Source organism: Rhinolophus sinicus, linkage group LG06 (assembly GCF_036562045.2).
Source record: "Rhinolophus sinicus isolate RSC01 linkage group LG06, ASM3656204v1, whole genome shotgun sequence".
Lineage (NCBI taxonomy): Eukaryota > Metazoa > Chordata > Mammalia > Chiroptera > Rhinolophidae > Rhinolophus > Rhinolophus sinicus.
In genome coordinates this window covers 156,509,335-156,537,192 of record NC_133756.1, presented here as the reverse complement: position 1 = coordinate 156,537,192, position 27,858 = coordinate 156,509,335, and the positions used below count along the sequence as shown (strand labels likewise).

General features: G+C 39.3%; 1 protein-coding gene and 1 long non-coding RNA gene across 2 annotated transcripts in view; one reads left to right on the top strand and one right to left on the bottom strand.

The window, feature by feature from the left end:
* Window positions 1-365: 365 nt before the first annotated feature.
* Window positions 366-17,041, bottom strand: LOC141572273 (uncharacterized). The gene is made up of 3 exons (XR_012497598.1): window positions 16,902-17,041; window positions 3,577-3,651; window positions 366-461 (listed from the first exon to the last, which is right to left on the bottom strand). It is a non-coding gene; the product is annotated as an uncharacterized LOC141572273 (long non-coding RNA).
* Window positions 17,035-27,858, top strand: part of PATL1 (PAT1 homolog 1, processing body mRNA decay factor) — a 27,834-nt gene continuing 17,010 nt past the window's right edge. Inside the window, exons 1-6 of the mRNA XM_074336430.1 lie at window positions 17,035-17,270; window positions 19,163-19,274; window positions 25,083-25,300; window positions 25,611-25,691; window positions 26,272-26,466; window positions 27,399-27,500. Coding sequence (XP_074192531.1) covers window positions 17,256-17,270; window positions 19,163-19,274; window positions 25,083-25,300; window positions 25,611-25,691; window positions 26,272-26,466; window positions 27,399-27,500 — 723 coding nt within the window. The 5' untranslated portion in view covers window positions 17,035-17,255. The remainder of the gene's footprint in view (window positions 17,271-19,162; window positions 19,275-25,082; window positions 25,301-25,610; window positions 25,692-26,271; window positions 26,467-27,398; window positions 27,501-27,858) is intronic.

Below are 27,858 nucleotides of genomic sequence, written 5' to 3'. Positions count from 1 at the left end.
CTCTGTAATTTCTTCTTCTTGGTTTTTGTTTCACATCCTGGGGTCTCACAAAATCTTATTTTCTTCTTCCTGAAAGTCCCTATACATCTGCAAGTTTCCTGTTCTCAAGGCTAAAATTAAAAGTGTAGAGGTTTAATAGAGCTTGGATGTCTCATAAATAGTCAAACCACAGATTGACTTGGTGGATTCAACGTATGGAGTAGCCAACTTCAGTTGCTTTTTTCATCTCCATTTGAAGTCAAAACGACATTGCATAGTTTCTTTTCTATCATGAGATACATCAGGACGGGCAGAACTCCCACATTTGGAGATAATCTTAGGCCCCGCCCTCCTCCCCCCTTCTCCCCCCCCACCCCACCCAATCTGCTCCTTATCTTGGTTTAGAGACGATCACCCACTGTGGTCTCAAGTGTTTCTCCACACAAGTTCTGCAACAGCTCTGGTCCCTGGTTCTTAGTCTCCTGGAGAAAAAGACAGTGTGCATTCTTCATGACTTTTGGCAATTCTATATTGACCTTTTACTGATTTTTATCTCTACTGGAAGCTTCAGTGGATCTGGGCTCCATGTAGGCCAATTCTTACGTCTGATTTGTTCAATTTGCCTGACATGTATTTGCTAACTGTTTTTTTGAGTTGTTCTAATTCTTACTGTCATTTGCCATGTTCATCTTTGGCTCTTCTACAGTATCTACACCTCGTCTCCCTAGATTTTCCTATTGTCTCTAATTTTCTCATTAATTGATGCCATTTTCCCATAAAGTTTACTTCTTTTAAAATCTCTGCTCTCACCAAGACTAGTCCCCAATTTTTTCTGTTTCAAAGTCCTGCTGCTTTGGGGGACAGTACCTCTAGGTCCTTGTTTATTGTGTCTACTTCTCAGTTCAACTGCAAACTTAAATGCTAATACATCATCTGGCACAAAGAAAACACTCAAAACAGATATTCATTGAACAAATATCTACTGTGAGTCTCATGAATAATCAAGGCTTTCTAAAGCAGCTCTTCCCATATCTCCTGACCTTCTTTGATGTCTCACCATTTATGTGTCAGACTTAAGTTAACTCAACGAATATCTATCAAGTAACTGTAAGTGCAGAATTAAAAAAAAAAAATAAGTTCACCACTGTACTTGTCCTTAATCAGACATGTAGTGTAATAATTTTTAAGTACACAATTAATAATTTTTAAGTACACGATTACCTGTAAGACAGAATGCCATAAGAAAGGTTTATATAAAGAAATACAAAAGTTTAAGGAAGAGCCTATTCCTAATTACGCTATTTAGAGAGACCTCATAGAGAAAATACATCTTTAAGTAGAATTTTATGATAGGTGGGAGTTTGACAGGAAGAGATCATAGGGTATGTTCTAGTAGAATAGAATAAGGTGAGCAAAGGCACGGGAGTGGGAAAGTGTGGACTTATTTAGGAAATGGCTTGATTAAAATGCAGAGTCAAATTGAGATTCTACCGGGAAATGAAATGAAACTTAAGCAAGAAAAGAACTTACAGTGTGTCTTGAATGGCAATTAGGGATTTTGTTTTTAAACAATCAGATAACAGTGAACCATGGGACAGAAAAATAACATGAACAATTACTATTTAACATATAACAAATCAGAATATGGAGAGATTTTATGATTGGATAATTAGAAGTACTATTTTTTGAGGACATACCATATAATAGACGTTGTGCTGGATGCCCTAAGTGGACATTAGCTTTCTTTTTTTTCTTTTCTTTTCTTTTTTTTGTCTGCCAAAAAGACCTAACTCCAGATAAAAATAATTTGAATGGATGTGATTGATATGTGACAATGGTACAATTCGTATGGAATACATAATAGATTTAAGATCCTCTAAACATTCCAGACCGTTCTATAGTGAGCAATGTAGCAAAATTCTCTTTCAATACCAGTGAACTTCATATCATCCAAAAGATATACAACTATTTTTCAATTCCAACAAAATCCTAGAACCTACTGAGGACACATTTACCAAATATAAATTTGGAGCTTTGTCAAATATGTAATAGAAAAGTTGAGTTTGTCGTCATGCTTCTAAAAACACGGTAAAATGGGGAGGTTATGAGATCTTGCTTCCTGGCAATTGTTGTCAGTTTGGACTCAAATAAACTCATAAAAATTCTCAAGTAAATAAATAAATAAGTACACAGTAAAGGAAGTATGCAATGCTCTTTAGAAAATTGCTGATGATGTAAGTAAGGATATAGTTTCTAGAATGCAAGCCAAAGGTATACTTTAGAGAGTACCTACTTTTGAATTTACTTTTCCAAGTTATAATTTGGTACAATGTTCTATATAAATTAGTCTTTTAAGCAATATGATGCAAACGCCAAAATTCATTATACATAATGCCCTTGGAAACAATTAAAGGAACCAATAAGTTCTTTAAAAAACAAAAAGTGACATTGACAAAATATATTATTGATGCCAAGTGAATTTTTCAGTCTCTAAGTCTGATGGCAACTTCTCCAACCTAGAAAATTAAAAGAAAGAAAGCGCAACACTCATGTCAACTGTGATTTATGAATCTTACATCAGCTCTTTTCCTATCTAAATGTAGTTTCAAATCAATTTTTTCTTTTTCTGTATTGGATACAGCAAGATTATGTTTCAAAGAAAGGTTTATTCTACAGAGAATTTTGTGGTCTTTTCAGTATCCTAGCTCACACCTATAATTTAAAGAATTATGAATAAAATACACCTGTATAGTCATACGTAAACATTTATAATTGAAATTAAGTGATGAACACAATAAGGAATGTGACATTGACGTAAACTAAGTTATGGAGAATTAACAACCTTAAGTAGTTTTCTAAACTGTAGTATGAGGCTCCTGTTTTAATAGCGTAATATATTTACAGTAATAATTTACTAGACACATTTTCAAATACTATCTAGTTCTCAGGATTTTTTAACTCCTATTTTTAATTTTGCCAGTATCAGTTACTAGAAGAGAACATAGCTTCTCAAATTTAATATTAAAAACTTAAGATCTACAACAGCATTTGAAAGATGACTGTCAAATCTAGTGATAATGTCTATACAAAATGACAATATTAGAACTAGTTAGCATTAAAATACTCATAAAAGTTTCATTTCCATGAAAGCAAGATGTGTAATATTTTATAAGAAATGATTATATCCTAGTAACTTTTTGTACATATTTATTGTAATTAAAAATCCAATTTTCCTATTATTTGTCTTTAATAATTTGATCTGTATACTTTATACAGATGGAATTCATGTTTGTTCTAAACGTTACTGAAAAATAATTTGCTGAGTTTAATTTTTTAACTTGAAAAAAACATTTTTTAAATTCAAAGATGGTTTATGAGCTAGGTAACCGTGAAAATAATCCTCTTCTAGGGGTTATATGACCAAGAGAAATATGGAATTGAAAAGACAAAGGGTAGAAGGAGAAAAGATCACTAGAAAGAAGTGTCAATAGAATTAAACTTATAGAGCTTAATGTCAAAAACAAGTAGGAACAATTATTATAGCCACACTAACACAGACGAAAGGCAACTTCATATAATAAAAGAAAGGGGACTTACATTACGCAACCTGGATTTCTGCCCTGGCTCAAGCACTGTACATCACTTAGCCTGGGTGAGCGTCTACTGATGCGTCTGTAAAATGGGAATGATAATCTCAACCTCACAAGATTGTGTTAGTATACAAGAGGGATGCAAAAGCCCTTAGAAAACATTATATTTTACATATTCTGATGTATGCACATTTTACATTATTTTTAAATGAAAATTTTTTAAAATCCACAAGAATTTGTTCACCTATTTTTCTCCAACTTCTCCCTCTATAATAAAGGAAATTTTCATTCCCTTGAAAATAGTGGTGGCATTCCCCTGTGGTGATAGCGATATCAAGCCCATTTTAAAACGAAGAAATAATGATTGCAGAAGTTTAAAGACATACCCTAGAGTTGTGGCTACATAACTTCATAAATATCTGAACAGCAATGAAATCATCAGTTAATCCAAAATTTTTCCTTCATCACATAAAGTTTCAAGGGGCTTGCATCAAAATAATCATGTGTTTGACTCAATCTCTCAACCTTTATCTAGGTAATATCATATTATTTAATATGTTTTGTGAAAATGACCCTAGCGATCTTACTCCAGAAGCACAAACCATTCTGGTTGTTGTTTTCTGGCTTAATGACACTATCATAGAAAATAACGGAGAAAGGGGATGACATCCTCAACAGAAAGGAAGTCTACTCTTTAAAAGCTACTAAACAGTGGCTAATAAGTTTTTTTGTTTGTCCTGCTTTGAATTTCTAAGGGCTCTAAACTACTGGTGGAGATGTAACTTCACCTGTGGGTTGTGAAACAATTCCTAGTGACCAGGTTCTGAAAGGTCACTGCCCCACGTCAAATAAAAGAGAGCAAGATGCAAAACTCCTGAAGAGACACTTTGACTGACAGAACTTCCTGGAGGTGAGTCTGACTTCAGAGAAGGAGCGGCAGTGACAGGTGTGTGCCATGACCTGGCACTTGGTGGGAGGCAGGGATGTAGGAACAGCTGCAAGGCTGCAGGAGTTGCAGAGGCTTAGGACTCGGGAAAATCTTCAGAAATAACACTTGCATTAGAAGATAGGGTCGTCCCTCCGGAAGACGGTAAGTGCTCAGCCAATTCCAGCCTCTCTCTTAGCTGCCTTTTAGGGTGTCAGATTCCTTACCTCTGACCTCAAGAGCTAACTGGATACAGATTGTAGGAAAGGAAATATACCATCAGAGTTCTTGATAATAACAAAGTGATCCTAATTATCCCTTAGAATAATAAAAAATTCAGTCTTTGTCTTTGGTTTTGTGTAAAATCTGCAAAAATCTGGAAGATAGCCAGCACCACAGAAGTTTGATCTACATTTTGACTTTCTACCCAGATAATCAGTGACTTGTAGACCTGCCTGTTATCATGGGACCTTGTTCTCACAATTTAGTCCAAGTGAAGACAGACAAAGGGGATCAGAAAAGTTTTACTGTACACTGAACAATTTCCAATTTGGGTTCACAGCAAAAAAAAAAAAAAAAGAAAGAAAAGAACATCTCCTAACTTCAAAATGAAGAAAACTGAGAGGCCATGCATCTAGTCACGATGATAGCAATGATCATCTATTTCATGGGTAAAGAGGCTAACTCCTCAACCTCCCATTATTTAACACAAACCTGTGTGGTCCGAAGGAATCAGATGGAAATTCTTTTGGCTCTACCTCCAAGATTCAGGATATTCTACATAAGGTGCCTACTATTTTTCATTTACTAGGATCAGAATAAGACCCTACATTGCACTAGTTCTTATAAGAACCTCAAAGTCTCCCAAACTATACTGGATGTTCTTCCTCTTCCTAGCACACACTCTAAGAAATCATTCATTCATTCATGCATGCATGCATGCACTCATTCTTATGTGATTTCCTGTATTCTGCTGCTATGATAGATGCTGGGTGTACAATGGTGCACAAGATATGACAGCCGTGAAGCCCTCCTTTTTGGGAGAATGTGAAATAAGAGAAAATATAAAATAAACAGCCTAAGCTGTCAATTACAGTCATTAAAATCCAGAAAGGTAAAGATATACTAGAGACGTCTGACAGAGTACTTTTATGGTCACCGGAGTCCCTCCTGGGACTAGACTGTCCCGGTTCAAATTGGAGCAGTAACAATGCCGCACCAACATACTTAGATTTTCTCCTGTGAAGATAACCAGGTGCAGAAAGACACGAGATTGTACAGGGAGAACTGGAAGCAGGAAAAATGATCATCAGGGATGTTACATCAGAATGAGAACTCATATTGTCTATGGCAAGACTCATAAAGCACCATTAACACAGTTTTTGAAAAATCAATTCTGGTAACAGCCAGCTTGTTATAACAATACAACCAGACACTGCACAAGTCACTTTATAGGCATTACCCCATTTAATCTTCACAATAACTTTAAAGGACAGATGTTAATATCATTTGTACTTTGAAGATGAAGAGACTGAAGTGTATAGAGACGAAGTTATCAAGGTCACACAGCTGGTAAATAGCGAGGTGACGGTCCCAGGTCTGCTCGACTCCAGCACTCAAGTTCTTAATCCTACTAGGCTTTACTGCCAATTTTGTGGGCCAATCAGTATGATTGTGTTTTCAGAAACCAGAGATCGGTGCTTTTGGTGTCTGTAACCACAGCTTTAATTCTGAGCATACCTGAACTCTTTATAGGCTAAGCCAAGTGTCACCCATGTAATTTTTATTTGAATCAGCAAAACTGTTAGAGTTGTCCCAACCACAGAAACCTGGTAGATTCAGAGAATTAGCTAGAAATTATTCTGGGTGGAATTCTCTTTTTCCTTCTAGTATCATTGAGGTCATTCTTCCATATACTGAGGGTGCCAAAAAAATGTATACAAGTGGACACTTTGGTCAACGTTGGTCAAGCAGTAGTTCGCCGTAATCAGAAGTGTCTGGATGCTGATGGTAAGTAACCATTTTGAGCACCTCTTGTAATTGCAGAAGTCAAACGTGACTGGTATTCATCTTTTGTTATTGGTATATATTAATAGTTTTTTCCTTTCTTAAAATGTGTATACATTTTTTGGCACCCTCTGTATATAAGAAGCTTGACCTGAGAAAAGTCATTTACTGGTTTGTCCTGAGTTCACTGGGATTGTCAGTGACAAGATCACAACTGGTTCATGGTCCTGTGACAAGAAGCAAGCCGAGACTTATGTAATCACTGATAAATACAAGGAGATCTAAGTGCTAGCCTCTCTTCCCTGCAAGATAAAGAGACAGTTCCCTTTTCTGTGCCTTAGCCACATCATGGAGGAATTAATAGCTAGATTCCTACCTACTAAAGATTTTAAGAAAATTAAATGAGATTGTGGAACATAAATACATTGAAAAAGCATAAAACGGTCTATAACAAATTGTCCGAGTTGCTATAAGACATCTAGTCATTCCCCAAGGTTTACGCCTGGGTTATGTCACTCTCTCCTCTCACATGCAAAGTACTCTAAAATGTTCCCTCTTTCCAGGGCCTGAAACAGAAGCTGTTTCCACTTTTAAAATAACATTTTCCAATTTTAAATATAGTGCATATCCATTTTATAAAAAATTGAAAAACAAAAAAGTAGAAAAAAAGTGAAAAATCAATTTTAACCCTACCAATTAAAACAAATCTCAGATAATATTTGGGCACTTTATACATTATATGCATTACACTGTTAGAAGCTTTTATACCCTGCTTCATTGTGATACAAACATCTGCCTTCTAAAACATGATTGTCACAATGTATCCATTTATCTTTGATATTTAGATGGTTACCAATTTTTCATCATTGTAAGTATCACTGTGATAAACATGCTTACATATAATTCATTGTGTGTAACTTATTACTTCCTTAGGGTTAAAATATTTTAAACCCCTACTTACACATTGCCAGACTGCATTCCAGAGAGAAAGCCTTCTAATTTATATACTCGCACAAACTACTTACAAAAGTATTCACCTTGTAATTTCATGGTCAACACTGGACTGTCTTCCTTCCTTTCTTCTTTCCCTTCCTTCTTCTCTCCCTCCCTCCTTCCATTTCTTTCTTCCTTCCGTTCTCTTTTGTTCTTTTTCTTTCCTTCTTTCTCTTTCCTTCCTTCCTTCCTTCCTTCCTTCCTTCCTTCCTTCCTTCCTTCCTTCCTTCCTTTTTCTCTTTCTTTCTTTCTTATTATCTGTGAATTTGATAGTTTTACAACAGCAACTATTTGTTTACATTTAATTAGATAGATCTTTATCTGTATTTTATAGCCATTTGAAATTTTTGTGGGTTTTTCTGAGTCTTTGTATTTTATGTTAACACTTTCTATAACATGCAGAATTATTTTTCTAGTTTTTTAATGATATGCTATACATATATTTGTTATCATTATGAAATTCAGTATTAAAAGTTTTGCTTTGTGATTTTTCCATTTTCATTTAAATTCTGAAGTTTTATGCTGAAATCACACAAATAGTCACCCATATTCTGTTCTTGCAGCTTTATGTTTTACATGAACTTATTTATCATGCTGGATTTTATTCTGGTGTATGCTGTGCTATAAGGCTTTAACTTTTCTCCCAAAATAAGCAACCAATTGCTTCAGCATCACTTTCAAATCCTATTCCTTTTATCCATTGAATTAAGATGTTACCTTTATCATGTTCTAAGTGCACGTTTATGCTAAGTTCTGTTTCTTGGCTGCTTACTCTGTTCCATGAATCAGTCTATATATTCCTGCACCAATACCACCTTATTTGCATCACTGATATTTAATAATCACTTCCATCAGAAATTTGCCATGGTTAAAAGGTTTGGAGTTTGCCTTCAAACAGGCTGTGGTGGTTTTAAAATATGTTTATAATTCTTTGATACTCCTTCTTTTATAAGGCTCCCTAATCTCCCTCTTTTTCTGCATGGACTATACTTAGAAACTTATTTCTAGCAAATAGAATGTGGCAGAAGTGATAACATATGATTATTGAGGTTGGGCCATAAAAGACATTGTGGCTGCAGCCTCTCCCTCCGATTACTCACTCTAAGACAAGGTGTCATGTCCTGAGATCAAGAAGCCCCACAGAAACCTCCACGTGGGAAAAAGGAACCCTCATACACTGTTGGTGGGAATGCAGATTGGTGCAGTCGCTATGGAAGGCAGTGTGGAGGTTCCTCAAAAAATTACGAATAGAATTACCATATGACCCAGCAATCCCGCTCCTGGGTATCTACCCAAAAAAATCTGAAAACATTTATCCATAAAGACACATGTGCTCCAATGTTCATTGCAGCTTTGTTTACGGTGGCCAAGACATGGAAACAACCAAAGCGTCCTCTGGCTAGATGACTGGATAAAGAAGCTGTGGTATATATACATAATGGAATACTATTCTGCCATAAGAAAAGATGAAATAGTGCCATTTGCGCCAACATGGATGGATCTTGAGATCATAATGCTAGGCGAAATAAGTCAGACAGAAAAAGCAGAGAACCATGTGATTTCACTGATATGTGGTATATAAAACTGAAAACAACAAAGGAACAAGACAAACAAATGAAGACACGAAAACTCATAGACAGAGACAATAGTTTAGTGGTGACCAGAGGGTAAGAGGGGAGGAGGATGGTAGATGAGGGTAAGGGGGATCAAATATATGGTGATGGAAAGACAACTGACTCTGAGTGGTGAGCACACAATGTGATATATAGATAATGTATTACAGAATTGTCCACCTGAAACCTATGTGACTTTACTAACAATTGTCACCCCAATAAACTTCAATTAAAAAAAAAAAGGTCCATGTGGGGAGGAATTGATGCCTCTTGCCAAGAGCCATGTAAGCGAACCATTGTGGGCACAGATCCTCCAGCCCCAGTCAAGCCTTCAGATGACTGGAGCCCTACGGGACATTTTGACTGCAACCTCCTGAAACACTCAAAGCCAGAAACACACAACGAAGCTGTTCCTAGATGCCTGATCCTCCTACGCTTTGTGAGATAAATGATTTTTGTTTTTAGCTGTGTTTTGGGGTAATTTTTTGTGCAGGAACAGATAATAAACACAAGATGTTAGTGAACATAGCCCCATTATCTTAGGATTGGAATGAACATAGCAACCACCGTCAAGCTGAATTTTTTGGGGGGGGCTTCACATGCACATAGCCTATACTCCACCATGGACATCAGGGCATGTCCTTACCAAAGATTTCATACACCCTGACATTACAAAGATTTCCCAGGTCTCCTCTAATTCTGTCCCGTCCTCACACACCATTATATACATAGGTGGTGGTGCTGGTGGTGGTGGTGACTTTTTAAGGGGTGAGAGATATTTACAAGATCTGACTTTGGTTTCAAGAGGTTTCTTGGCCTGTCTTATCCAAAAAGTCTAGTCTTCCGCTCTTTGGCTCCCATGGCAGATGTAGGTTCCAAAAAGGACTGCAATGACATATCCCTTCCCATATGCTCTCCTCACATTGTGATGCTGGCAATCTGGAGGTGGGGTCCATCTTTCTTCCCCTTGAGTTTGGGTGGACCTGTAACTCCAGCAGAAGTGATGCTATGTCACTTTCGAGACTAGGTCATAAAGGGGACACACCTCCAACCGGCCCTTCTGGGATACTTGCTCTTGGAACCCAGCCACCATGTTGTCAAGAAAGAAACCGCATAGAAAGCCCACATGTAAGTAAGTGCTCTGGCTGAACATCCCACCAGGTCCCAGCCGACAAGGAGAACCAACTGCTAGATAATGAGTAAAACTTCACATGATTCCAGCAACCAACCATGGAGTCACGGAGTCACTCCCAGGCTTCAAGCAGTCCCAGCTAAAGCCACCTGCAGCTGAGATGAGCTGTTCCCATGGTGTCCCAGCCAAATTAGAGATTCACTAGAGAAATAAATCATTAGTTATTTTAGTTCACTAAATTCAGGACGGTTTGTTATATGCATTTGACAACTGCAACATCCCAATTAACCAGCGAAATCCTAAATGCCTTGTGTTTTACTTTATAGGTACCCTAACTCACCTAGTAGGGAAGAAACGGAAGAAACCCTTCATGCAGACATCCCCTCAATCAACATTTTCCTGTCTTAAATATCAGTTCATAGGTGAGGGAAGCAAGTATGCCTGAGTTCCTAAATATCCTTGTACTTTTCTACATCCGGCTTCTGTACGATTTGTTAATAGAATGCCTCAAGACTTTTAACAGTGTTCATGGAATTTTGACTAAGTTTCAGACTTTGTTGAACAAGCCTCTCTTCCTTTTGCAAGGTTTGTCCAAAGAGATACAGCCAAGGTCCCTCCAGTATAGAAGTCTCAGCGAACAGTCTGATCTCTCTTTGCTTTTCCTAGTTGCCCCAGGAAAAGACCAGAAACTAGAAGCTAACCTCCCTTCACTCACTTGGGTGTGGGGAAATACGGAAGTCCAACTAATGCCAGAAACACACCACCAGTAAGCCCTAAGCACAGGGAATGCCAGGGTATGAAACGGGGAGTTAGGCAGAGAGGCTGTTTAGGCTTTTACAGGATTTCTTCCCTTACTTCCTACCCTTCTTAGTGTTCCCCCTCACCTTCCATTTCTTTTTGTTATTTTTCCTCACCCTCCATTTCTTTAGCACCAGCTATTGCCAGTAAAATGGGCAAGGATATATATTGAATGGGATGCTGCCGCCCAACCCTGTTCTGGTGCCTCTACAGCAACTACAAGAAACCAAGGCAGGGAGATATGAAAGGATACTTGAGGAGGACCTGGGCCTACAAGGTATAGTGTATGAAGACACTTCCTATGAACTAGTAGGTCATTTTTCATTTTGTCATTTTTCTATATATTGGTTTATGATTAAAAGAACTCAGAAACGTTTGAACGATTAACATTAAGTGCGGAAGTAGATGATGAGGTGAGAAAATGTGGAATAAGAAATACTATATAGTTTCTGCCCTCCATCACTTCTTCTCAGTGGGACCAGCCCAGGAAGGAGGGAATCATCATCCCTTTCCCGGGTAATACAGATAAATGATGAGAGGAATAGTTTCTTATGCCCCCATCCCAGCCCTGCAATGTCAGAGAATCAAAAGGAAATAATGGAAGCCATGGCACTATAAGAACCACCCCCCCACCCAGCAGCTTCTCTTACCAGTTCAGTAACAGAAATATGTGCTAAAAACTGTCTTTCTGCTTTTATCTTCCAATGCCATGATCTACCCTGGAAAACCATATTTCCTCACCTCTAAGTGACAACCAATCACATAGTAACACAAGAGGGATGTTCCTACAACCTGTTCTTACGATCAAGACCTGGTCAGCACTGGGCTGCCCCTTCTGGGATCTACGGCAGGAGGGTGGGCCTCCATGTTCTCATTCATTCATGATTCTCCTTTTATGACCTTCCATAGTTTCACCTAGTGAAATCTTCTATTTTTCGTCTTTAAATAATACACAAAACAAATAAACTTTAAAATGTTTTCTCACTATACTACCAAAAATCATTTTGGATACCCCCCAATAATTCACACATACAGATAGTAGCTGAAAAATGCCCCCAACGATATCCATGTCCGAATCCCAGAAACTGTGAAGACCACTTTATCTGGTAAAAAGGGATTTTGGACGTGATTAAGGATCCTGAGATGGAGAAATTACCCTGAATTATCAGAGGCTTTATAAGAGGGAGGTAGGAGGGTGGGAGAGAAAAAAAGTGACAACAGGAGAATGAGATAGGGAGAGGGAGAGAGTTTGGAAGATGCTATGCTGCTGGCTTTGAAGATGAAGATGGGGCCAGAAGCAAGCAACATCTAGAAGCTAAAAAAAAAAGTTAAGAAAACAGATTCTCTCCAGAAGGAACCTAGTACTGCAACCCACTTTAGACACCAACCGACCTCCCGAACTTTAAGAGAACAAGTCTCTGCTGCTTTAAGCCACTAAGTTTGCAGTAATTTGTTACAACAGCAACAGAGAACTAATACACTACAGTTCAGCACTAACTCTGACCTTATAAACAACCTAGGCCTTGCTCATGACTTTTTGCATAACAGATTCTGAACATTTCACATAATAGATTTTCAACAAATACATACTGAATTGAATCCCCTAAAAAAATTAATGTTCAATATAAATAAGTTTGCCAAAATAAATAAAGTTTCCAAATTAAAAACATGACTCAAATATATTATGGGCATGTGTCACTTACTTATCACATTGAGAGAACCAGCAGGATGATAAAGCTGGTTCTTACATTTTCAAGAGAGAATACAAGAAACTATGAACTATACATAGAGAGAAAAAAAATGCTGTAATAACACTCAAAAATTAAATATAATGCAAGTAAATGTCTGCCAGGGCAATAAAATGTCCCCTTTGGGATTATCCTTTCTACCAAAATGAAATCACTTCCACTGGACAAAAATAATTTGCAACTTATCGTCTACAAATTAATATCTAACTTTAATGAGTCTGGGACCTCATTAATAATAAATACTAAGTTAAAATCACCTCCCCTAGAACATCAACAAAAGGCCCTGCAGACTTGTTAGGTAACGCTGAAAGGGCACAAAATAATCCTCTTTCCTTATTTTCAAATTCTGTAGTTTTTCTAAACAGATTTATTCTCAGTGAGTAATAAACTGCTCTAAAATTTTGTGGCTTAAAACCACAACCATTCTATTATCACGATTTTATGGTCAGCAATTTGGAAAAGACTCAGTTGAGTAATTCTTCTGATCTATATGGTGTAGAATCACTTGATACTTGGCTGGTAGCTGAGCTGGTCTAGAGGGTCCAAGACGGCTTCACTCACATATCTAGTGTCTTGAATGGGATGTCTGCTAAGCTGGATACAGTTGTACTCCTCCTTCTCTCCATGAGTCTTAGGGCCTTTCCATGCGATCTTCTTCAGCAAGGCAATTGAGCATCTTACATGGACTTATACAGTAGCCCTCATTTACCCGCAGTTTCACTTTCCAGTTTCAGTTACCCACGGTCAACAGTGGTCCAAAAATATTAAATGGAAAATTCCAGAAATAAACAATTCATAAGATTTATTTGTGCACCATTCTGAGTAGCTCTGTCATCAATCTGCGACATTAATCATAACTTTGTCCAGTCTCCACATTGTATGTGCCTCCCCACCCATTAGTCATGTATCAGCCAATCCAGTTTTCACATCAACTGTTGCAGTATCTCAGTGCTTGTGTTCAAGTCAGCCTTATTTTACTTAAAGATGGCCCCAAAACGCAAGAGTCGTGCTGCTAGCAATTCAAATATGCCAAAAAGAGGCCACAAAGCACTTCCTTTAAGTGTAAAAGTGAGTACAGTACAATAAGATATTTTGAAAGAGACAGAGAGACCATATTCATGCAACTTTTATTACACTAAATGTATTATAATTGTCCTATTTTATTACTACTTATTGTTAATCTCTTACTGCACCTAATTTATGAATTAAACTTGATCACAGGTATGTATACATAGGAAAAAAATAGTATAGGGTTCAGTACTGTGTAGTTTCAGGCATCCACTGGGGGTCTTGGAACATACGCCCTTGGAGAAGAGGGGACTGCTGTACTGCCAATCTTCTTAAAGACTAGAGCCAGAACTGGCATAGCATTGCCTCACCCATTCTCCACTGGTCAAAGCACTCACAGTCTAGTACAGATTCAAAGAGAAGGAGAAATAGAACCCACCTTGATAGGATTCTTTAGCGTAAGAATCTGTGGCCATGTTTAATGCACCCCAAGTTTTGCCTTGTAAATTTTTATTTTTATTATATTACTAATCCTTGTGTCCTAAGATTTGTTGCACCAACGGTTCCCGCAACTGTCTGGGATGTCTGTCACAACTACGTGAGAAATGACCCTTCAGGCAGCCCACCATTCTCTCTCTCCCTCTCTATAACCCTCTGCAAGCACTTGAGGAAAATGTCTTGAAGCGACTGCTTTCAAAGTATAGTCCCAGAACCAGCAGCATCAGCACCATCTGCGAACTTGCAATTCTCAGGTCCCACTTCAGACCTACTGAATCAGAAACGGGATGATAGAGATTCATCAGTCTGTGTTTTAACAAGCCCTCTGGGTGATGCTGAGAACCACTGTTTCAGAGCTGTATGTTACTTAATGAAAATTAATACTATCTTAAACTAGTCTCACAGGAAAGTAAAATTTATGTGGTTTTTACCATAATTTTAAAAAACAGAAAGATGTATCCAGCCTGTGAATACCACAATGGATTACTTGCAGCTTCCGGAGCAAGGACAGGCAATGTCAAAGAAAGCCCAGTGGCTCTAACTGATATCCTCTCTCAGCTGTCAAAAGCCTCTTCCACCTACCCGGCATACAGGAGAGATTTTCTTCCACCCACGGAAGGGATACTCTCCAGAGACATCATACCATATTTCTAACGGATCACTTGTGAAAAGAACTCTTACCCACTCCATCTTAATAATGGGCCTATTACACAGCTAAAAAAAAAAGGGGGTAATTTTGTTGATCCTCTCTATGACACCTTGTTTTCTGTCTCTTTCATTTTTGCTCTCCATTATTTCTTTCCTTCTATTTTCTTTGAGTTTATCCTATAGTTCACTTATATTCAGGCTTTCCTACTTTCTTATATAAACTTATACGTGCATCCTAAAAACATTTTCTGCCTTCCACTATGTTTTTTTAAGTAGCCCATGGCTTATAGGTGTGTTTTCTTGTAAACTTCTGACTTCTAACAATAATGATCAGAAAACATGACCTGCACCATCAATCATCAGCTAACTCTTTCTGTAAAGGGCCAGGTAGTAAGCATTTTAGGATATGCTAGCCCAACAGTCTCTAAGGCAAGAACTCAACTCTGCCTTTGTTGCCCTATAGCAAACAAAGACAGTATGTAAATAAATGAGGGTGGCTGTACCCAACAAAACTTTTCTTACAAAAATAGGCAACTGGCCAAATCCAGCCAAGGGGCATAGTTTGCCAACCCTTGGTCTATATGGCAACAATCCTTTGGTCACTGTTAAGACATGCTGTTCCCTAGCATAAGAAGTTTTATAATATTCCATAAATGCTTGAAAACAAATTACCATCTTCTCCTTGGCCTGCTCCACTTCTTTAAGGTTCAGATCTGGCTTATGTAAATATTTGCTTTTGTTAAACTGTCACAGTGATTAAGAGATTGGGTGTTTGGAATCGGACCTCAGTTGCCAGCTTTGCCACTTATCATTGAATGGTTGGGGGAAATTATTTAACATCTCTAATCCTCAGGTTCCTCATCTATAAAGTGGAAAAAATAATAGTACCTACTTCATGGGGTTGGCATAAGGAAGGATTTGATCAAATAATCCATATAAAGCCCCTAGCAGATTGCCAGGCAGACTTCCATTATCATTATAAGTAGTATTGGCACGATCATGCCATTGAGCTACTAGTCTGTGAGGCAGGTTTCATTACACCCATTTAAAAAAGAAAATTAAGGCTCAGACGTATTTAGATAGCTTGCCCCAAATGAAAGCCAGTGACACAAAGCACTGCTTCCCACCCAGAACGTCTACTTCCAAATTCAAAGTTTCCAGCACTCAGACTCGGATTAATCCAATCACACTAACATGAAAGGAATTTACTGTACACCACTCTAAGGCGAGGCTGCATTTTAAGACACCCGGAATAAGGAGTTGCTGCGAAAGGCACAATAATTCATTCTTCCCCGTGGAAGTGCAGTCCCTAGGGGGAAAGAGATAATTCCGTGAGCCTAACGGTCTGCAAGGGCATGAGAGGACCCGCGCGGACGTTAACAAACCATCAAACAGACTTCTGGAATCAGGATGCCAAGGCTTACAACCTGGGCAGTTTTCTGGGCTTGATCCACTAAGGAAGTGGTGTCACCCAGCGGCGCACTCCGGCTGGCGCTTCTCAGCCTCTGTGACCTTGCTGCCCAGGGCTGTGCTGCCCTTTTTGGCTCTCCCGCTCCACGTGCCTTGAGCTCCTGGCGCCTGAAAACATCACCCTGGTAGAACCTTCCGGAATAAGCCTTCGACTTTTTCAAAAAACGGACGCCGTCGCCACTTTGGGACACATAAATCACAGCTCTGACCTGCTGTTGATTCAGCGGGTGACGTGCCGCTGAAAGTGGCGACGAATGCAGCCCCTTTGGATGACCTGAACTTTAAAATTATTTTGTCCCTCTACTTGGCGTATATTATTTATCGTGAGGACCGCCGAACAGCCCGAAGACCGTGCTAGACGTTGGAAAAATAGCCCAGGAAGCTCCACTTCTCCTAGCCCAGACTAAGCCTGGGACTCTTCAAAGCCATATCCTGTGACAATCACAAGGCTTTTCTCCACCCCGACGGTGACGGAAAACTCGTGACTCAAACCTGAACGCCGGGGCGGGCACACAGAACCCGGGGGCGGAGCTGCAAGGCCGAAAGCGAAGAAGCCCCCGACGGGCAGCGCGTGCGCAGTCCCCCGCCACGGGACCTCCTTCCCGCCGCGGAGACTAGGAAGCGGACGCCAAATCTGTCCTCGCGCAGACGCCGCGCCGGGCGCCGAAAGAGGCGGACGCCCTCCCCTAGGCGCGCCTGCGCACGTTCCCACGCACGCTCCGGCGTACGGCGGCGGCCAGGGGTCGCGAGCCGGTGGAGGACCCACGCGCGGAGGAGCCCGGGGAGTCAACGCTTCTTCCCTCCCTCCCCACTCCCCTCCCCGCTCCCTCCCCCCCCTCCCCAAGAATGTTCCGCTACGAGGTGAGCTGTTGCGACCGGAAGTGGCCCCTCCCTCCTTCACGCGCCCCTTCTCGTCGCTCATCCCCCGCGCGTTTTTCCCGTGCTCCTGGGGAGGGTGGGGGCCGGCGGTGAGACCCTGGGGGCCAAGAGGAGTATATTGGGCCTAGGCTCGTGGGTTTAATCCGAGAGCTGTGAGCTGGCTTCAGGGGGCGGGACTGTTCTATCAGTTGCCGCTGGGGAGAGTTGGCCTCTGTTTTGGGGTGGGGAGGACCCGTTAAGTGCCGTAACCCGACCACCCGCCAGCCCCGCCCCGGGAGGAGCGGCGCAGGGGACCACATTGCACCCATCCCGTGGCTCTTCTTGAGGAAGAGTCACCCGGGAAAGCCCAGGACGTTTCCCGCCCGGGACCCGGAACCACCTCCCTTCCAGTTACACACACCCGTACACACGGGCAACCTTCGGGTCAAGGGGGCCTGGACTTGCCCTTTGACTGGGGCCGTAGACTGTTTACTGAATTGGGCTCCGAGTTGGGAGGGGGCGTGTCCAGCAGAAGTTCCTTCTGAGCGAGTGGAGGGAGATAAGAGTTTGGTGATGGTCCCGGTAATGGAGCAATAGTTGAGAGTCCTGACCCTGTCACTAATTCACTGTATGACCTTGAGCGACTCCTAGTCTCTGGACATAAACTTTCTGGATTTGTAGAATAAAAGAGCTGATCTGGATAATCCCGAAGAGTCTTCCCAATTTAAAAACCAGTGATTTGTTTAAGTCGATCTATGTGATTTGGGAAGGAGTGCTGCTGGGTGCTGCCTTTTATGTAGAGGCAGTTGCGTGCCTGCTTTGTGTAAATTTGGACTTAAGGGGGGTAGAATGGCCTTTGGGCTAACCTTTCCTTTGGGAACAGCCTCGCTAAGAGGTAGCTAGGCAAAGGAGATCACGCTCTGCCTACTGAGACTGGAATGCCGATTCTGAGTGTTTGAAAATTGCGGCCATGTATACTTGATAGGAAATGGTTTAAAACCCAACTAACTTCATGTAAACATGGATAGAGATGAGATGCTGTAGGCAGTTGCCAAAAAAAAAAAAATTCCTTGGCAAATCAAATTGGAGGGGAGGGGAATGTTTAAAATAGAACCCACCTAAATTGTTAGGGTCATATTTAGCATTGTTCAGCAGTCCACACTCTGCCTAAATCTGTATCTCATTTGATCCTTGCAACTATGAGGTAGGTGGTATTGTTCCTGTATTACAACTTAAGAGACTGAGGCTGAGAGCCTACCAAAGCCTGAGACACAATAGGTGCTCAAGAGGTAATATTTAATGCATTAATCTCAAAGAATGACTTGCCCAAGTTCACACCACTTATAAGAGGGGAGCCAGAACTTGAACTTGCCATATCACAACTTTTTGAGGGTTCACTTAATTGTAGTTGAAATTCTACCTTTCTGTTTTATAACCAGAGTTTGGACCTATAGGAAACAGAAGGGAAGAAAGATGGAAAACGAAGAGAAAGCTTTAAAAGGGAATAATAAAATAGTTAAAAAGATGACCTGACCATGGGGAAGATGAGAATTTTGTTGAAAAATACACATAAAACTGAAATAAAATAATAAAGTGTTCATTTTCTGTTGTCATTACTATTCTAACCAGTGATGTAAAGAAGTTGGCAGGCCATCAGGCCCTAAAGAAATGCTCGTATTAGATTCCTGTTAAATAGAGAAATGGGATGTTTTAGGGAAAAGGTTAAATGAAATAAGGTATAGGAAAGAGAAACTGAAAGAAGATACTGAAATTTTCCAACATTGGAGAAATTGGGGGATAGAAAAAAATGCCATCTTTACAGAAAGTCATAATGGATTTAGAACATTTTTAAATGAGGTTGTGAACTTCATGAACAGCTAAATCTCTTTCTTTAGTCTTTGGAGGATTGTCCTCTGGATGAAGATGAGGATGCATTTCAGGGCCTGGGAGAGGAAGATGAAGAGATTGATCAATTCAATGATGATACATTTGGGTCAGGTGCAGTTGGTAAGTGACATCTTTCTCTTGTAATATCATCTTGATCTCTTGCACTTTTCAAATGTTCTCTTTTTTAAGTGCTTTGTCTTATTAGAAGTAATCTTAGTCACTGATTTAGCAAAATATTCTATTCTTGGTTTTAGAATAGTCTAGTCTTGACTGGGAGCATGTACCCTTTTCCTCTGGGCCTCTTTTTGCCTCACTTATAAAACCAGGTGTTCTCTAAGCCCTGTCTCTTCCAGCTATGTGATCTATTGCTGTAGATTGACACTGGAAGGAATTCAAATGGTTATAGAACTAGACATTTTACAAAGGTTAAAATAATCCTTAAAGAAGAAAATTTTTATTTGTGGATCATGTAACTTAAGGAAAACTAGTGGACTAGTAGAAAACTCAGATGTGGATATGTATGTGTTAAAATTCAGTTGATCAATAATGTATATCGTATGGCGCTGCTATTATAGTATCTTCAATAAAATAAAAATCTTTTTCTTTTTAATTTATTGGGGTGACAATTGTTAGTAAAATTACATAGATTTCAGGTGTACAATTCTGTAATACATCATCTATAAATCCCATTGTGTATTCACCACCCAGAGTCAGTTCTTCCGTCACCATGTATTTGATCCCCCTTAAAAATCTTTTTATTCCAAGAATTTTGGTTATAATAAGTCTTCATAAGTTAGAAAAGTGCTATGCACAGATGAAATTTTCCCACCCTGAATATAGATAAATATTCTAGGAATTGGAAAAGGTTATAAAAAGTTAAAGAGCCAAACTATGCTTAAGAGGCCATAGAGTTATCACAGAGTTATGATTACTGAGATGGGAAATTTAGAGAGCAAGCTTATATGATCAAGTTTGAAAATTAGAGATCCTGGAACAAGTACACTAATAAGTTAAAATTAAACTGTACTTTTAAAAAAATGAATAGGTAAGACTCAATGCAAATATTTTTGCTGTGACTGTTGATATTGAAAATAGCAACAGCTCTTTTGGTTGGGATGTGTAAATGTGTATGATTTCTTTAGAATCAAGCACTCTGTCTATGCAACAAATATTCAAAGTTAAGTAATAAGAAGAGGAAATTTAGCAGTAGTGGGTAATCCCCAAAAGAAGAGGTCTTAAAACTGTTATAATGGTTACTGGTTTTACAGTGGCTGAAACAGCTTAAATTTATTAAAACTTGACTGAGTTGAATGAACTGGCAACAATGAAAGAGTATACTATTGTTGGTCAGAGTTTACATAGTTCAGCAGTGAGCTTGAAACTGCCACTAAGCAGCGAGAGAAGTGTTTAAGGTAGAAGATAGACCCATACAGAAGGGGAACCAAAGACCTTTTGTATTATAGCCATTGTTTAAGAAATAAGATTGTCCAAGAGGATGATATGATCTAAGATGCAGCTCTCTCTCTATGGAGATCACAGGGCAAAGCAATAGAATCGAATGAGGAAAGCAGGGAACCGATGTGAGCTGCAAATTGTTTTTGGAAGTTAGTAATAACCTATAGAATATAATAGAAGCGCAAGCATTCTGTACTTGTTTCTAGAACTCTTTTTCTTTTAAAATATTGTACTGAATGTTACCATTTTTAAGAAAATTCCTCAGTATTAAGATGAAGTTGATGGAATTGCTTTATAGATATTATATTAAGGTGAGGCAGCATAGCAATATGTCCTCAGTTTTGAACCTGAATGGAGGAGGAATAGTCTTTCCTTCTCACTGATTTCCAGAGTTCTATAGACAGTCTTTTTTCCCTGAGTTTCTGTGTTCCCTACAAGATGGGGGAAATACTGCCTTAAAAGGATGCTAGAGTGTGCAGAATTGTGTTTTATATGATAGAAAGAAAGAAAAGTCCACATGCATTGAAAAAGCCCCTGGAGTCACACAGCAAAGGACAGGTGGTAGAAAGCAAAGGCAGTGAAGTAGCACGTGGTGAGCCCACTTCCTACCCTGGAGCCTGAAGGTGAGTAAGAAGGACTTCTTGGTCAACAAAGTTTATAATGCAGAAAAGACTTCCAAATGTGATCCCTTTAAAATTCAATATACTTGAATTGTAAAGTCCAAACCTTAATTCCTGGTGACATCTTGATCTAAATACTATAAGAGTTTGTGAAAGGGCAATTGCTTTTGAAGTCAACCCTTGACTTGTTTAATACACCTCTACAAGTAGCCGTACAGCGGGTATAAAGAGTTTAAATCAGGAGATGAAATGTCAGGCCTTTGACACATGCTTTGGTTTGATGGTTTCTAATTCAAAGAGTGACCATCTTGAATGAATCCTGTTAGTACAGTAGTTATTTTAAGTCACTGGCTACAAATGCTCTGATGTCACCTTTCCTTAAGAAACTAGTCACTGTCTTCTGCGTGGAAAAATGTTTGCATCATCTTAGAGCAATAAGTGGGCCACAGTAATCTCAGCTCATTCTCTAAAAATAAAAGCTTACACTTAACAAAGTGCTTACTACTTACCAGGCGTCACTCTAAATGTTTTACATATAATCCTCACAGCAACTTTGTGAGAGGTAGGTATTATCATTAGGAAAGTGATAGAGAGGTTAAGTAAGTATAAACACAGTGTAAACTTCCAGTTATGTTAAAACAGTCTTCGAGGAATCTTGGGGAATCTCTTGCCTCCGTGTGGAATGGAAGAACTTCCCATTTGATCTACTTCCCTTTTATTGATAGCTGCTGTAATCTTTAGGGACTGCGATTACTTTAAAGTTAAATCACTTCTACTACCTTATCATTTTGTTCTTATTCAAAAATATCCCTAAGAACAGACTTGAGGAGAATTATTACAAGTGTGAAATGATAGGAGCAACCAGGAATTCAGTAACCCACGTACTTGTATGGGTTAATGAGTTGAAGGAAAACAGCTATCCCTTGCCCTCCGTTTCTGTTATTCTTTTTCCTACCCTTTATCATTTTAACCAGTGTGGCTTGAGATCCAGTGTTGGCATATCTAAGTCCTATATTTTTAGGTCATTTGAAAAAAATGCAGAGTGAAGGAAGTATTCTCTTGCAGTCAGGGCTTGCAGTCTCTGACATTGATTTTTCACAAAAGCAAGAAAAGCCTGAACCGATGATGATGGTATTCTGTGGCATAGATTTCTTTGCTTTCATATTTGAAACAATAACACTTTGCAGCAGAGCCATTCTCACAGAATGTGGCTATTTAACCAGTGTTTTTAAAATGTAATTATTAAGTTGATCTTTGGTAGGAGCTGGTAAAGTTAGTAAAGGTGAGCATGGGAAGTGGTGAATGAAAACAATGCAAATTAGAACTCTTCTGCATTAGACTCAATCCATTAACAAATTAACTTCTTAAATTTAGAACATAAATGTAAAAAAATTCCTTACTTGGGATTATAGACTCCCATTTTTTGGTATTGCTGAGTTAGTAAAATTACGAAAAAGTAATTTGTCTTTTAAAAACTTTCTCAGTTTACTCTTCCTCAGCAAACATGACACAAATATTAATCTCACACTTGATTTTTAATTACACTATTCTTTAAGAATTTTTTTCAGATAAATGATAATTTAAATTAATATTATAATTTTCATCTAAGGTGGATTTTTTCCTTTACCACAAATAATACATTCAAATCTACCACAGTGCCCAAAGACTACACAGTGGTTCTGAACACACCAAATCATAAATGTGGAAGTCCCCCTTCCCTTACGTTTTGGACCACTAGTGTTGTGTGATGTGATACATTGTTATGTAATCAAAATAGCAAATTTTAAATGTTTATGATCTGACCTTGAAAGGGACTTAGTCTACTTAAATATTTGCTTAAGAGATTAAGATGTGTGTAATATTCGTTACAGTTATTAATTGAAAATTTGCAAATAATCCAAGTGTCCATCAGTAGGGGATAAGTTAAATTAGTTTTATCTTATCGATAGAATAGAATCTTATATAGATATTGAAAAGAATGAGATGATATTCTCAGTAGTTACGCATGTATGAAATGATGTCCAAGGTATATTGCTTAAGTAAAAAAGAAACAAGTTAAACTTTATAGTTTGCAATTTAAAAATTTTAACATGGAATTATTGGAAACTCACTTTCTTCTAAGTTACATATTTGTGTGATGTAACATGTTGTTGTTTTTTTAAGTATAACCATTTATTATATTCTTAGTATATACCATGCATTTTTTTTTCTTGTCATGGTGCCTCCAGTTCTTCCTTCTCCTTTCTTCTAATGAGGTACATTGGAAATGTTTCTGTGTTATAAAGGGAATCACCTGTTGCCGCTCTGTTGAAATTTATAAGACATAAGAAACAAAACAACTTAGGATACAATATATAACATACGAAAGAATACATGTTTTTGTGTGTGTGTGTGTGTGTGTGTGTGTGTGTGTGTGTGTGGATTAGAGAGTAGTGCGTGTTTAGATGAGGTGAAGGTAGAATTAAAATGGAAAGATTATTTAGGGAAAGCCTCGGTGAAGAGGGAAAGGTGTCTGAATTTGAATACTGAGAGGAGCAAAATAGTGAGTAGAGCTTTTATGATGGAAGCAGAATGGTATAGTGAGATTGAGGAACCCTGGAATAAGAGAAGTGATGGAAGTAAGGTCAGGTTCTAGAGAAGCTGGTGAAGATACTCATCTATGCTGTAGCGGGACTCAAAAATAATGCTGTGTCACCATAAAAATGAGCCAGCGACCGAGTGCCAGTGCTACAGACCATACAGTAGCGTGCAGGAATAGCAGTGACATCATTACAACAGAAGAGAGGCTGACCCCAGGCCAACTCCCCATCACCTTTGCCCTGGCGTATTTCATTAGCCACCTGGCTGGCCTCCGCGCTTCCAGTATTGCTGCCCTCCCCCACCCTATTCCAATCTGTTTTCAGCACAGCAGCCAGAGTGATTCTCTCAAAAAGTTCAAGCCACATCAAAACCTCCAGTGACCCCTCATTTCAATCCATGTTGTCCCACGAGGCCCTGAGGGAGCTGCCTCCTACTTCCTCTCTGACCTCATTTTCTTTTCCTCTCCTCCCTTGATCATTCCAATCTAAACACGGTCCTTTATGTTTCTCAACATTGTCAGCCTCTCATTGTAAGACCTTTATACTGACTCCCTCTGCCTGGAACGTAGCTAACTATCTTGCTCTTCAATCTTTTGCTCAGATGTCACCCTCCCAATGAAATGTACCTGTGACCATCCTATTTAAAGTTTTCAGTCTGCCTGTCTTCATATTTCTGTAGCATTTCATCTTCAAATATAGTATCTAATTATTCATTATGTTTATTGTGTATTATCTGTCTCTTCCCTGCTTGAAGGAAAGCTGTAGGAGGGCAGGGACCCTTGTCTGTTGTGTACACTTATGTATCCTCTGCACCTAAAACAGTGCTTGTCGCATAATAGATGTTCAATAAATAGTAATTGAAATGAATGGATTCACGAGCTTGTAAAGAAAATGGCAGTTTTAATCTTAAGAGAAAGTTGTGTGCTAGTGCAATGAGCTTTAACTTTAAAGACTTAGCCTGAAATGTCATAGAAATTCAAAGTGAACAGTTTAGAAATGGGTTTTAGAATATAGTTTGGACACCGTTGATAATGTATTAAGGTATTACTCTAAATGCTTGAATTTTATTCCTGGTACGATGTGATTTGCTCTTAATAATGAAAAGCCCACTTTAACATGCCCCTTAGTTTAAACCTTATTTCCTATCTCTAAGTGGAAATTTAACCTTTTACCTATCTTCTGGAGTTGAAATTATTCACTTGGTTAACGGAAGAATTTTATATAACTTCTTGTTCCAATATGAACTATATTTCTTTTTTATGATTTCCTTACAGATGATGATTGGCAGGAAGCACATGAGCGACTAGCTGAATTGGAAGAGAAGCTACCAGTGACAGTCAACGAACAAACAGGCAATGGAGAAAGGGATGAAATAGATTTGTTGGGTGACCATGAGGAGAATCTGGCAGAAAGGCTGAGTAAGATGGTGATTGAAAATGAACTAGAAGATCCAGCTATCATGAGGGCAGTGCAGACCAGGCCAGTTTTGCAAGTGAGTAAGTTACTCTGGTTTGAGCACTGTAGCAGACTAATAGTAATTAAAGTGAAGTATTGAGCTTTGCCATTTTATTTCATCTGCTATAATGAGAGAATTACATATGCCATAGAAAATTGTTAATATAATTCCTGATAGCAGTTCTAGAGACGAAGTTGGGAAATAGTGTATATCCTGGAACACTATAATTTCTTATTCTTAAGCAGTTAAGGCTCTTTTGGAGCCTTGCTCACCTCTTAAAACCACATAAGTCATGCAGGGGGCCCACAGTATTCCAGACTTTGTATATGTTTTCCTTTTTTGTTAGTCCCAACCAGGAAGTCTCAATTCCAGCATCTGGGATGGATCTGAAGTTCTGAGGCGAATCCGAGGACCACTGCTTGCTCAGGTATCAAACATTTTATATAAAATTCCTACTGTGCGAAAATTTCAAGTTGGCCCCTGTTGTCATCCTTTCCTTACAGAAACATAGAATTGGATAGCATTTGCCAGTCTTATGTGGATTACTTCACCCAGCACTCAGTGTACTGGTTGGTTGTACCTTTCCAGCCTCCATGGTAGTGCTTACTTGACTGTGCTTTACTTTGAAATGGTTGAAAAGAAGCCATTGGAACTCGAATTTTTCAGCTTAAGATTCGAATTACTTCAAAAGTCATTTCTAGGCAAAACTGTAAGGATGGAGAACAGATCAGTGTTTGCCAGTGGTTGGGGTGATAGGAGAGGGGGACTACAAAGGGACGATATGAAGGAAGTCTGGGGAGTGATAAAACGTTCTGTGTCTTGATTGTGGTGGTAGACCCACGACTTTGCACTTATTAAAACTTGGAGAACTATACAGAGCAAATTTTACTAGATATGAAATAAAAATAAATAAAATTTTAAAAAATAGTTTCTTGCTATTTTTGGCCACTGTAGAGATTATTAAAACATTGCAAGTTAGCTAATGTGTTTCCTATTGCCTCAATTAGGAGATGCCTGCGGTGTCTGTATTAGAATATGCCTTGCCTCAGAGGCCCCCCCAGGGCCCAGAAGATGATCGGGACCTTTCTGAGCGTGCATTACCAAGGAGGTCCACTTCACCTATCATCGGGAGTCCTCCTGTTAGAGCTGTCCCCATAGGCACCCCACCTAAGCAGATGGCTGTCCCCAGCTTCAACCAACAGGTACCTCTCATTAACGGGCACTCAGCCCAGGATATTGGGAATCTGGGCAAAATTATTTGGGAAATTGGTGATGCTGGGAGGAGGGTGGAAGTTCGGGTAGGCATTAGATTAGAAAGCAAACTAGCCAATTAGAGGAGAAGTTAGTGCCAATAAGAGACACATTCCCTAATGCCCTTTGCTGGTGCTGCTCCTGTCGCTGCTGCTTTTTAATTGGGGGAAAAAGGGTAGTTAACCACATTTAGTGTATATACCTTTTAAAAGTGTTTTGCTGGCTGCCCAAAACATTGGCAGAGAAGTAACTGAAAGCTGGGGGGAGTGGGAACACACAGCATTGTCCACATCCCTTTTTACCCTTAAGATATCCCTGCTTTCCCTAGAGCCTGTGCAGTCCTGTTCCATAGACTTTCCTCCACCTGAAACCAGCAGCTGAAAAGGAAGGCCAATTTGGAAGGTATGGGGGGAGGGTGGTGTTGGTATGGCCTAGTTAGGCTCAGTATCCTATGACATGGTGGAGTCACAAAGTATCACACAAGAGCTGAGCATGGCGGCCATATCACAGGGGCTTCAGAATAGGACTTAGTTAATCCTCCAGCTTTCTTATCATTCCTTCTCCCTCACTGCTACCAAAATATATCCTCTTGGAGAGAATTTGCAAGTCCGAATATCTGCTGGTACCTCCCTCAGATAGCATGGAAGGGTGGGGATAACTGGAGAATTAGCTAAATCTTCCTCAGTTAAAAGTGGCACATTGCTTGATATTTGTGAGAGGAAGTGACCAGAGGTTGTGTATGTGAGCCCATAGCCATAGCAATTTGCTTAGAAGTAGGGCTTTGCATTGAGTTCTGTGTCTGCCAGTACTCGAGGGGAGGGACTGTAGGTGGAGGAAAAACTGACCTCATTGAGTGTAGTTGTACATATGTTTGTCCTGATAGATTCTGTGTCCGAAGCCTGTCCATGTTCGGCCCCCAATGCCACCACGGTATCCTGCTCCCTATGGTGAGAGGATGTCTCCAAACCAGCTCTGCAATGTCCCGGTATGTCACTCTACAACCTGATTACAGTGTGCAGTCTGTATTTTCTCATCGCTACCTGTGTGATCACTATACTAGTATATTGACGTTTCCTAAATTATACATATTTTTTCTATCTCCCTTCTTGAATTTCTGGAGCTTCTGGTTCCCAGGTCAGAGACATGGTATATCATGTTCAGTTGTTTCTTACCTCAATTATTTAAAAAATCTAAATTCAGCATGGTCATCTGGTTTCCTGCTTTTCTGTCCCTCATCCTCCTCCTTTCTTTTTCATGTTGCATTATCATAGTACTTCATAATTTTCATAATTACTCTCTTTTATATTTCTTCAGTGGACAGCTTGACTGTACAGTTTAAGAGT